This window comes from Aegilops tauschii, chromosome 7 (genome assembly GCF_002575655.3).
Source record: "Aegilops tauschii subsp. strangulata cultivar AL8/78 chromosome 7, Aet v6.0, whole genome shotgun sequence".
NCBI classification, from domain to species: Eukaryota; Viridiplantae; Streptophyta; class Magnoliopsida; order Poales; family Poaceae; genus Aegilops; species Aegilops tauschii.
Genome location: NC_053041.3, coordinates 88,507,824 through 88,520,434, shown reverse-complemented (window position 1 = coordinate 88,520,434; position 12,611 = coordinate 88,507,824). Strand labels below are relative to the sequence as shown.

Here is a 12,611-nt window from a genome sequence, read left to right as displayed (position 1 = left end):
TGCATTTTCTTGTTCATCTGACTCGTCAGAATCATCGGCATGACCCCTTTCAACATTGGTGTCTTCTTCTTCCATCTAGTCCTGCATGTGCCCATCTACCTCGTCAGCGTCCACCTCGCCATTGTAATCACCATCGGCATTTCCTCCTTCTACCTGACTACTCTGCCCTGGTTCATAACCATAAGCATTTCCTCCTTCTACCTAACTGCTCTGTCCTTGTTCGTAATCATAAGCATTTCCTCCTTCTACCTGACTGCTCCGTCCTTCGTAGCCACCCTCGCCTTCATGTGCAGTGACCTCCTTCACGACGGGAAGCACTAAAGCAACAGGATTGCATCCCCTTCGTTCGCAACCTTGTAACCACCGCACCCAATCAGAATCTCCCTCTATTGGCCTCAAATAAAAGTAAATTATTGAACTTGACCGTGTCCACAATGCATGAACACCGACAGTGTGTGTTTCAGTATCAAGACCTAAACTTGCCGCAATCCATTCTTTCAACTGACAGACAGACCATGTTTGAGGTGCGCTCATTGGCACCTCTATGTGAGTAAATTCACTCAGATCTTCTCCCATCTCAGTTGTTTGGACAGTACCAGGACCATAGTAAAATCTGAACTTCACTACATCGGACATCTCGGCTCACCTTTTTTTTCAACAACGAAATACAAGTATTAAGCAACAACTTAATATACCCCCACTAACAAATATTAGACATGTCTATATATTAGCTAGCTATATATTACAGAATATTAACGGAGCACCTAATACAATTCACACACCTACAAGTATATTACGAATATTTGCTGTAGCAACTACAAATATTGACAGATTAATATATTTGACTGGACTGCCTATATTACGGACCTTTTTTTCGGAGCTACTACAAATACTGACACTCCTAAATATTTGACATCCACATATAGTACGGAATATTACCGGAGCAACTACACATTTTTACACAACTAATTAGTTGACATCTAAATATATTTATGTATACTACCAGGGCAAATAACAATAATCGCACACCTAATTTATTTCACATCGAAACATATTAACAAATACTACCGGAGCACCTACGAAAAATAAAATGTTTGCTGAAATATACCCTTGAAGCGTGCGTGCGAACGAAGAACAACGAACGGCGGCCACCAAACTGCCGGTGCTCCGCCTCCAACGAAGAAGGACGAACGACGACCTTCACCTCCACCACCTCAACCACACTGCCCCAACTTCACCACCACCACCTCCACCAAAATGCTCACCACGACCACCACGAGCTACCCCATCAGTAGATCGAGACCTCTTTTGGCTGCCCTAACTAAGTTGAATCCATTCACGGTGCCAAAATCGCAAAAAACTGGCTCATTTAGGTGTAGAAATTGGTGGCATTTTTGTATAGAGAGAGGAGAAAGTAAGAACAGAAGAAGAACAGAAGCTTGGGCGTGGAGCGTGGAGGAAAGGGAGGATAAGGCCGCAGGGAGCCGGGCCAGCCGCGCGCGAGGTGGGGCCGCACCCTGTCGGCCAGCAGCCGGCCGATCGCCCCGCGGTAGGCTGACAGGGGCGCACCCGCGCCGACAGCTCCCTCCCTCCCCCTCGCGACGTGGCCAGCCCAATCCGAGGCCGACACGTGCCAGGCGGGCCAGCTGTCGGCCGGCTACTGGCCGACTGCGCCCACTCGGCTGGCTGCGGGCTGACTAGGCCCAGTCGGCCCGCTGCGGGCCGACGGTGTATTATTTTTAAAAAATAATTTTTCAGCGTAATATTTGTGCAATTTAATAAAAAAATATTATTTTAAAAAATTAGCTATATACAAGGGAAATCAATACAGGTTTCTAATCCGTTTCTGATCCAACGATTGGCTCCTTTTTCAGCGACCGAGCCCGCACGAATCGTGGGGTCCTGCTCATGGGTACGATACGAGGGGCAGCAGAAAAAGAAAGGTCGCACCTCGTCAACCCGGTCACTGGCGAGCAGGCGGCGCTGCCGGACGTCACCACCATGGGGACGATCCACGCCGACTGTGCCGGATTCCATTACGCTCTGGAGATCGAACGCTTCGTGCAGGTCCGCTTGGGCAGCCCGCACCCTCCTAGTCTCAGGGGCCCGGTATGGGAGGCAGTCGGGCCGCGCTCGTCGCTCACGCTCGCCGGTACCCAGATGCTCCAGTACTTCTACGGCAAGGTCGTCCTCTCGGCCTCCCCGCACCCGGGCTGCTACGCCGCGATGCTCATCCTGCACAGGGACTTCGGCGCCCCGGCCTTCGCGTCGGCGGAGGACCCCGTGTGGCGCCTGGCGCCCTCGCCCGACGCCATCGACGACGCCATCCACCACGACGGCCGGTTCTACTCCGTCACGTGCTCGGGCGTCGTGCAGGCGTGGAAGCCCGACCCTGGTGTCGACGGCGAGATGACCGGCACGGCGGTCGCGCCGAGGCTGACGCTGGCGGATCAGGACAAGGCGGCGGAGTCGGCAACCCCGAGGCTGACGGACAATTACTCGATGTGCCACAAGTACCTGGTGGCGGCGCCGGACGGCCGGCTGATGGTCGTCGTCAAGCGCTCGGAGGAGCTCTGGCTGAAGTGGACGTGCTCCATAAGGTGTACGTCCTCGACGGCGCGGCGGGGCAGTGGGAGGAGACCCACGACATCGGCCAGGCGGCCCTGTTCGTCGGGCTGAACAACTCGCTGTGCGTGTCGACGAAGGAGCACGCCGGGCTCAGGGCCGGCCGCGTCTACTTCACCGACGACGAGCTGGAGCACGCGGCGTGGCGCACGGAGGAGCGCAATCGCTATCTCTACGGCAGGCGTGGCTTCCAGAAGCGGTGCATCGGGGTTTACGACCTCAAGAGCGGCAGGATGAAGAAGGTCAGGTCGTCCGTGGAGCGGCCCAGCTTCTGGCCGCCGGCAGCCTGGTTCACGCCTTCGACGGTCTCAACGTAGCCACCAGCTTTTCGCAATCAATCTCAAATTTCTCAATAGTGTTATTTGTTTCCTTTTGGCGACTGGGCAGCGACGCAATAAGCTTGACGCCAATGGGGCTACCCGTTTCATCCGCCCGCGTCTGTTTGGGTCGGCGCGGACAAAAGTGGCGGCTCAACGCGCCGACCCAAACGGACGCGTGTCCGTTTTTCGTTCGCGGGTGACCCATTCCAAGCCTAATTTTGAGCCGGATTTGCGTCGGCGCGGACACGAGACGGACGCGCGCGCGCCTACTCCTCTCCCCGGGCCCGCCGGTCGGTGGCAGCCACCAACATCCCCCCCATTTTCCCCAAAAACGCTTCCGCCTGCGCGCGCCCCCGTCCCCCAACCAGCCATGGAGGACGCCATCGACCTCGACCTCGACGCCGCTGCCGGCCTTGCCTCCCTCGCCTCGTCCGGCGCCGTCGCCCCTCCGGGAAAGGCAAGCCTCGTGCCCCGCGCAAGACCGCCGCGGCGACCAAGCCGAAGAAGGCGCTGACATCCGAACAGCGGGCAAGGGAGTCGGCCAAGAGGAAGGGCCGGAGGCACGCCGCGGGCCATCTTTTTGTATGCACCACGGGAGCCGCGATGACGTGGTCGAACTCAAGTCCCACCTTTTTTGTGTGCAACTATGGTATTTTCTGAAGCCGGCATTGTACGCCGGCGCTGGCATGGTGCCGGTATGAGACATGGCCGCTGGCATGACCGGCCGCGGGCCTTTTTTATTTAGAAGTTGAATGCGGACATGAAATGGGTCGGCGCGTTGGGCGCATTGCCGACCCAAATGCAAAACTGGGCGGACGCCGGGCGGACGGCCGACCCAAACGGACAAAAAGCGGACAAATGCGTCGTCCGTTTGGGTCGCCCCATTGAAGTTGCTCTTACCCCTCCTTTTCTTTTGTTTTGAGTTTTGGCAGCAACGCCGTTAAGCAAGGCTAAATTTGTTTTACACTCCATGGAGTACCAATTCGGCAATGAAACTGTAGTGCGCATGAATATGAATTCAATTGTTCGGTTGTTCACTGAATTGGCTCATGGAATTCTTGGGAGGTTTCAATATCAAATGTTATCATTAGAGCAACTTCAGTGGGCCGACCCAAATAGACGGCGCATTTGTCTGTTTTTTATCCGTTTGGGTCAGCGGCCCGCCCGGCGTCCGCCCTGTTTTGCATTTCGGTCGGCATCGCGTCCAACGTGTCGACCCATTTCATGTCAGCACTCAATTTTTAAAAAAGGACCGCGCCCATAGATCATGCCAGCGGCCATGTCTCATGCCGGCACCATGCCAGCGCCGGCATACATTGCCGGCTTCAAAAAATATCACCATAAAGTTCATGCTAGGGCACTCGCCAGCGGCCGGCACACATGCCAGTACAAAAAAAAGGGATGGGACTTGAGTTCGACCACGCCATCGCGGTCCCATGGTCATGCCAGCACACAAGCCGGCATACAAAAAAGGAAGGCGCTCGCGGCCACGAGATCACTCGTCGGTGAACTTGAGCATGTCGGCCCGCATCTTCTCGAACCACGGCCTCTTCCTTGGTGACACGGTGTTGAGATCCACCTTCATGATCTCCACCCCGGTCATCATGCTCGCGAGAGCCACTTCTTTCGCCTTGGTCTTGGCGTTGGCGGACTCGATCTCTAGCACCTTGGCTTGCTTCTCCGCCTCCATCTCAAACTGCTTGGCTTGCATCTCCGCGTCCATATCAAGCCTCCTCCTTTGGATCTCCACGAAGGCGTTCATTTGTTCTTCTTTGAAACTCCGCCGCTCCTCCTCCCTTGAGTCTTTCTTGTTCATCATGCCCTCCACGCTTGCGATCAAGGCGTTCGATGCCGCATCCTGCTTGTCCTCCTTCTTGGAGTTGGTCTTCCCCCGCGGCCGTGCCGGCTCGCCGTCCCCAACCTCCTCCACGGCTTTCTTCCCCCCACGCGACTTGAGGGCGGCATATTGCGCCTTGAACTTCTCCTCGTCCTTGATGACCCTAAAGCAATGGGAGAGATTGAAGCACTTGCCATTGTGTTGGACCTTGAATGCCTCCAAAGCTTGAAATGCCTACAAATGTTTCCATGCAAGCATATTGGCAAATGGTATGCAAATGAACACGCAAGCATGAACAAAAGAGGGCGTCTTGCTAGCATACCATGTCTTGCATGCCGATGCCGCTCACGGGGCGGGCCTTGACGCTCTCAAGAGTGGCACAAAACTTGTTGCACTCTTGTTGGATCACCCTCCATCGCTTCGAAATGGACACCCACCCGCACGTGCTCACAATTTGGTAAGGCGGAAACTTCTTGCGCTCATGAAACTCCTGGTGGACACGAATCCAAAAAGTTGAATGCTTTTGTTCGGCACCGGTCTTGGGGTCTTGTCCAATGTCTCTCCAACACTCGCAAAGAAGCTTGTCCTCGGCCGTCGTGTATGCCTTCGTCCGCTTGCTTTTGCGCTTCGTCTTCAGCCCGGCGGCTTGGTTGGCGAGCTCGTCCTCGAACAAAGGCTCCGCTTCGATGTCGCACTCGTCCTCTTCCTCTAGCCCGTAGTCGTCCGGAAACTCGTGGTCAAGTGGGAAGCCGTCCAGGTCCATGCTGACCTGATCACGCATGAAGGCCGCCTGGTCGGGATCATAGCCAGCGGCCGGCCTGAACGCCCCGCGGCCGTCCTGGCTTTGTGTCTCGTCGGGATCGTAGCCAGCGGCCGGCGCACTGCCCTGGAAGATGAGGTTTTGCATGTAGTCCTCGTCGCCGGCTGCCGGCATTCCGTCGAACAGGTTGCGGGCATCCGGTAGCATGTCGGCCGGCAATTGCCGCGCGCGTTTCCTCGCGCCTCCGGATGACGAGCCACCGGCCACAGGTGTGGCGTTGAGGTCGATGGGCGCGGGCGCGGGCGCGAGCGGGGAAGGCGCCACCACGCTCACCTCGGGCGAGCACTCCCCAGAGAGGCAGGAGGCCTGCGGGTAGACGTGGAAGCCGGGCATCGGGGTGCAAACCGACGCGCAGGGTGAGTCGGGCAGCACCATCCGAGGGAACGCGGATGAGCCGGTGCTGGCCGTGGCGTCCACGACGGCGTTGACAAGGCCGTGCTGGTTAGGGTTTAACCCTAGCATATAGAGCGCCTCCCTTGTTGCCACCGCGACGCGGGCGTTGGTGACCTCCTGTTGGGCGGCGGCGGCGGCGGCCGCCGCCGCGAAAGCTTCATCCCTCGCGTCCGCGGCGTGCCTCCGGCCCTTCCTCTTGGCCGACTCCCTTGCCCGTTGTTCGGGCGTCAGCGCCTTCTTTGGCTTGGGCGCGACGGCGGTCTTGAGCGGGGCACGAGGCTTGCCTTTGCCGGACGAGGCGAGGGAGGCGAGGCCGGCAGCGGCGTCGAGGTCGAGGTCGGTGTGGGGCGGGAGTGTGCGCAGGCGGGAGGGTTTTGGGAAAAATGGGGGGAGGGGGGGAATGGTGATGGCTGCCACCGACCGGCGGGCCCGGGGGAGGAGTAGGCGTGTGCGCCCGCGTCTGTCTCGTGTCCGCGCCGACGCAAATTCGGCTAAAAAATAGGCCGGGAATGGGTCGGCATGAGGACGCCAAGCGGACGCGCGTCCGTTTATGTCGGCGCGTTGGGCCGCCTTTTGTGTCCGCGCCGAGCCAAACGGACACTCACGGACGAAATGGATCGCCCTGTTGGAGTTGCTCTTAGGATGACAAGCTCTGAAATTGTATAATAACATTGGTATGAAGATAATGATTATGTGTGAGTATTGCTTCAAACTTGGTGTGAGTAGTTATCATGTGGACTAATTTGGAGTTAAGGGCAGCTCCAACGCTGACCCGTAAATTGTACACCACATCCGTTTAAATAATCCTTGCGATATTATTCATACTTGGATAATTTTTACAAATGTCGGCCTAAGATGACCACTGCTGTTCGTTCCCCATCATTGACAGGGGTGGTCAGAAGCGGACGTGGCAGCGATCCAGACGCCTGTAAAGCCCTCCACCCCACCCCTCCTCCTTCTTGTTTCTACTTTGCGTGAAAAATCACATCCGGGCCGGTCAGCGCATCTATACAGGTTTGCATTAGATGGCAAAATAAGTCCGAATCTAATAATCCGAATGGATGCCTAAGGTACCACAGCTTGTGTTGTACGCCGCCACTTTATTCATTAGTAGAACCAAATCATTCACTATGTGCAAGCTGGTCGATCGAAATAAATGCTTCTGAAATAGGGCACTGGGACAGGTTGATATGGACAGCATACCGTAGGGCAGTATGAAATATGAACCATTTTGCCATCTCGATCGTATTCCAGAAATTAGACAATCTGGCCATTATTTGCACAGTTCTCAAAACCATGTTCGGAACGGATACATGTTCTGCCTGCAAATAGTTTCGCAAAATCCGCTTTCGAGAAATATTGTTTATATCGTGTGAATTTTCACTACAGCTAGTTTCCACATTTTTTAGATGTAGATGATCTCACAATGCCAGTACCTATTGTAAGATAATATTATTGTGTAAAACAACCTGAGCATGGTAGTTTCAATATAGCTATAAAAATATTGTGACGATAAGTGGTTGGTATTATGATGTCCGAATCACTTCTGTCATTTAATGAAGACCTCTATATGGCTAATTTTTTTTAAATAAGACATTTTTTTAAATTACAGAAATATTACGCTGAAAAAAGAATTTACAAAAATAATACACCGTCGGCCCGCTGCAGGCCGATTGGGCCTAATCGGCCCACAGCAGGCCGATCGGCTAGCAGCAGGCCGACTGCAGGCCCGGCTGGCACGCGGCGGCCTGTGGTTGGTCGGGCCACGTCGCGCGAGGGGGAGGGAGTGGGCTGTCGGCTTGTGCGCCCCTGTCGGCCTACCGCCCGCCGATCGGCCAGCTGCTGGCCGACAGGGTGCTGCCACCTGACGCGCTGCCGGCCCGGCCTTATCCTCCCCTTCCTCCATTCTTCTTCTCCCGTTGCTCATTTTCTTCTGTGCTCTTCCCTTCTCCTCTCTCTACAGAAAAATGGCACCCATTGATACACCTAAATGAGCAAGATTTTCGCGATTTTGGCATCGTGAATGGGTTCAACTCATTTAGGGCAGCCAAAAGAGGTGTCGATCTACTGATGGGGTAGCTCGTGGTGGTCGTGGTGAGCATTTTGGTGGAGGTGGTGGTGGTGAAGTTGGGGCAGTGTGGTGGTGGCGAAGTTGGGGCAGTGTGGTGGAGGTGAAGCTGTTGTTCGTCGTTCTTCGTTGGAGCCGGAGCACCGGCAGTTTTTCGTTCGTCGTTCGTCGTTCGCACGCACGCTTCAAGGGTATATTTCAGCCCACATTTTATTTTTCGTAGGTGCTCCGGTAGTATACGTAAATGTTGTTATTTGCCCCGGTAGTATACGTAAATATTGTTATTTGCCCCGGTAGTATACGTAAATATTCTTCGTTCGCACGCACGCTTCGTTCGATGTGAAATTAAATTTGTATGCGATTATTGTTATTTGCCCCGGTAGTATACGTAAATATTTGTAGTTGCTACGGCAAATATTCGTAATATAGTTGTAGGTGTGTGAATTGTATTAGTTGTTAGTGGGGATAATAAGTTGTTGCTTAATACTTGACACGTACACAGGTGCGTGATAAGAAGTTGGAAACATGAATAAAAAGTTCCAAAGAAGAGACAAGTTTTTTTAAAGAGTTCGGGTGGGCATGTGCATAGCATGTCAGTGTGATGGAAATTTAACAAGCAAACAAAAAATGGGTGCTGATTATTCTTAAAAAACGTTAAAGAGTTCGGGTCGGCAAGTTAAAAAACGTTTCAGTCCGTATCCGATGCCACACTGTTTTTTTTTAAAACTGCCACGCTGTAGTTTAACCCATAACAAGCAATAGCACCCCGCTAATGCCTCAACGTGGGCCTACTGACAAAAAAACTTCGGATAAAAACTTCTTTGCAAGGAAGAATTTTACATGATCGTAGAAAAAAGACGCATGCCTTTTTCTAAATTATTCTTAAAATAGATTAGATTAAAATAAAAAATACATCAACATGGGCCATATAATTCAAATAAACTGAATTATCATATTTGTCGATTATATTATTATTATTATTTGAGGCCTATTTATTATTAGTAAGCATGGACCTATTTATTATATTATTATTAAAACAAGAGTCAAGCAACTCATCATAATCGTCCACATAGATTAAATTATATTGATCGTGAAATTTACTATGGTCCTGGTAATATATAGACATGTCTAATACTTGTATTTCGTTGTTGAAAAAAAATAGGTAAGTCGAGATGTCCGATGTAGTGAAGTTGAGATTTTACTATGGTCCTGGTACTGTCCAAACAAATGAGTTGGGAGCAGATCTGAGTGAATTTACTCACATAGAGGTGGCAATGAGCGCACCACAAACATGGTCTGTTAGTCAGTTGAAAGAATGGATTGCGGCAAGTTTAGGTCTTGATACTGAAACACACACCGTCGGTGTTCATGCATTGTGGACACAGTCAAGTTCAAAAATTTACTTTTATTTGAGGCCAATAGAGGGAGACTCCGATTGGGTCCGGTGGTTACAAGGTTGTGAACGAAGGGGATGCAATCCTGTTGCTTTAGTGCTTCCCGTCATGAAGGAGGTCACTGCACATGAAGGCGAGGGTGGCTACGACGGACAGAGAAGTCAGGTAGAAGGAGGAAATGCTTATGGTTACGAACAAGGACAGAGCAGTCAGGTAGAAGGAGGAAATGCTTATGGTTATGAACCAGGGCAGAGTAGTCAGGTAGAAGGAGGAAATGTCGATGGTGATTACAATGGCGAGGTGGACGCTGACGAGGTAGATGGGCACATGCAGAACCAGATGGAAGAAGACACCGGTGTTGAAAGGGGTCACGCCGATGATTCTGACGAGTCAGATGAAGAAGAAAATGCAGAGGAGGTCCCGAATCCTGCATGGTGGAATCATGACTTATCATCTGCAATGACCGTGAATGATGGACATGATTCAGCCTGGCAATATCACCAAAACGATATTGCGACGGGTGCTATTTATCCGAACAAGCAAGCCCTGAAGGATGCAATAATTAATTGGGCAATGTCCACGCAAAGGGTTTTCACAGCTCAGGTGTCCAGTCAGAAATTCCTGACAATGGTATGCAAGAACGCAGATTGTCCCGCCAGGGTGCACGGCTTTCTCCCTAAGTATGGCACAAGTTGGGTGATAAGTGACTTAGTTAATCACACTTGCCTTATTCCCTGCATCCCTCAAGATCATGCCAACCTTTCATCCACGCTTATTGCTCGATTGTTTTACGATGAGATAGTGCAGGGCAAAGCTATGGAAGTGAAGGCAGTCCAGACAAAAGTCTTCGCCAGGTTCAAGTACAGAATTTCTTATGGCAAGGCTTGGAGGGCTAAGCATGCAGCGCTTGAGAGGAGATTTGGTTCTTATTTTGATGCATATGACTCTGTTGTCCACCTCCTCCACACCCTGCAGCAGCGGAATCCAGGCACCTATATCGATATCCAAGACATGTTCATGCCAGAGTTCCCAACTGTGAGGGTATTGCATCGTCTCTTCTTCTCTTTCGGTGTATGCATCGAAACTTTCAGGCATTGCCGACCGGTGATATGTGTTGACGGTACTTTTCTCACAGGCAAGTACAAGGGTCAGATCCTGACAGCCATAGGTCAAGACGGCCAAAATCAAGTTGTCCCACTGGCATTTGCTTTTGTGGAGAGTGAGAACATTGAAAGTTGGACATGGTTCTTCAGGCAGTTGAAAATATCAGTTGTGAAGGAGAAGCCCAATGTGTGCATCCTTCATGACAGGCATGCACGTATACTCAGTGCGATAAGGACACTGACAAACCCAGGCCCTGAGGAACAAGTTCCATGGAAGGACTTGCAGAGCCGTTGGTGCATGCGCCATCTCGGGGCTAATTTCTTCTCGCAGTTTAGAAATAAGAACCTGATGAATCTGTTCAGAAAACTCTGCAAGCAGAACCAATTATGGAAGTACAATTTGATACGCGACAGACTTAATGTGTGCACGCAGAGACACGTGAGGGACAGGAAAGCTGCAAGAGATGCAGCGGTGAGGGCACATGTTGAAGCAGTAGCTGCACAGTTGGCAACAGGAACATCGGCCGTGGAGGAGGAGGCTGTTGGGCTATGTGACCTGCCAGGCTTTGACCCACCTGGTACTAGGAGAAGGCTCGGGAGGTCGATTAAAACCTTCGAGCAGTGGATAGAGCATGAGCCTCTGGAGAGGTGGTCTTTGCTACATGACACACATGGAGCAAGGTACGGTGTCATGACAACGAACCTCGCGGAAACATACAACTTTGTCCTCAGAGGAAACCGGGCATTGCCATTTACAACCATCGTTGAGGGTATTTTCTATGGCACCGTCAAGTATTTCAGAGACGGACGTCAAATAGCAGAGCAGCATATCTTGAACAACCCAAATACACGGTACTGTGAAAGAGTCACGAAGTACATGGACAACAAGATGCAAAAAGCTAGGTCACACACTGTAGTCGCCATCGGTAATCAAGAAAGAAGGTTTGAGGTCCGCTTAGCCAACAACAAATTCGGATGTGCAAATGAGTTGAGGACGCATGAGGTGAAAATTGGCAATGAAGCCTGGCCAACGTGTGAGTGCACATGCAATAAACCGAAATTGCTTCACCTACCTTGCTCACATGTACTTGCTGCTTGCGGGCAGCTTGGAATGGACGCAATATCGTTTGTGTCTCCATATTTTCTGAAAGAGGCTGTCCTCAATACCTGGACAGGTGAGCTGATGGGTTTTCGATCAATGGGTAATTTCAACAGCGTCAACCCCGCCGAAAGGCGTTACATTCCAAACCCAGAGCATATGCGTACAAGTAGAGGCAGACGACAGTGTCAGCGCATCCGAAATGATATGGATGAATCTGAAGCAGGAGGTCCGACTAGGCAATGCATTCTATGCAATGAATTTGGCCATAGGGACACTAATTGTCCCACTTTCGTCACTGGGCGTGGACGAGGCAACCGGGGAAGAAGAGGAGGTAGAGGCAGTAGAGGAATAAGGGCGAGAGGAAGAAGCTAAGCTAGCACTAGTTTGTTCTGAATTTGTATTAAGTGTGGTGTGGCACTATGTTCTGAATTTGTATTAAGTGTGGCACTATGTTCTGAATTTTTATGAAGTGTGGCACTATGTTCTGAATTTGTAATAAGTGTAACACTATGTTTTGAATTTTTATTAAGTGTGGCACTATGTTCTGAATTTTTATTAAGTGTGGCACTATGTTCTGAATTTTTATTAAGTGTGGCACTATGTTATGAATTTTTATTAAGTGTGGCACTATGTTCTGAATTTTTATTAAGTGTGGCACTATGTTCTGAATTTTTATTAAGTGTGGCACTATGTTCTGAATTTTTATTAAGTGTGACACTATGTTCTGAATTTTTTATGTGCAGGAATGTCGGGATTGTGGTTGCTGAATGGGGACATTGATAGGGGTCATCATGCTGCGATATGGTATGAGCGCAAGCTTGAGCCTCTGATCACTCGCACTCCTAAGGAAAACTGGAAGATACACTCAGGATGGCTTCAGCGGTACGTGCTTTATTAATTTGCACACTGACATGCATATTAATGGTTGAAATGGGAGACACTAACTGAA

The 12,611-nt window shown here is 51.1% G+C and overlaps 1 protein-coding gene across 1 annotated transcript; it reads left to right on the top strand.

Annotated features, from left to right (window-relative positions):
* Window positions 1-1,908: 1,908 nt before the first annotated feature.
* LOC109778886 (uncharacterized) lies at window positions 1,909-2,942 on the top strand. The gene is made up of 2 exons (XM_020337471.1): window positions 1,909-2,547; window positions 2,601-2,942. The coding sequence occupies exons 1-2, from the start codon at window positions 1,909-1,911 to the stop codon at window positions 2,940-2,942; spliced, it is 981 nt and encodes a 326-aa protein (XP_020193060.1).
* The last annotated feature ends 9,669 nt before the right edge of the window (window positions 2,943-12,611 follow it).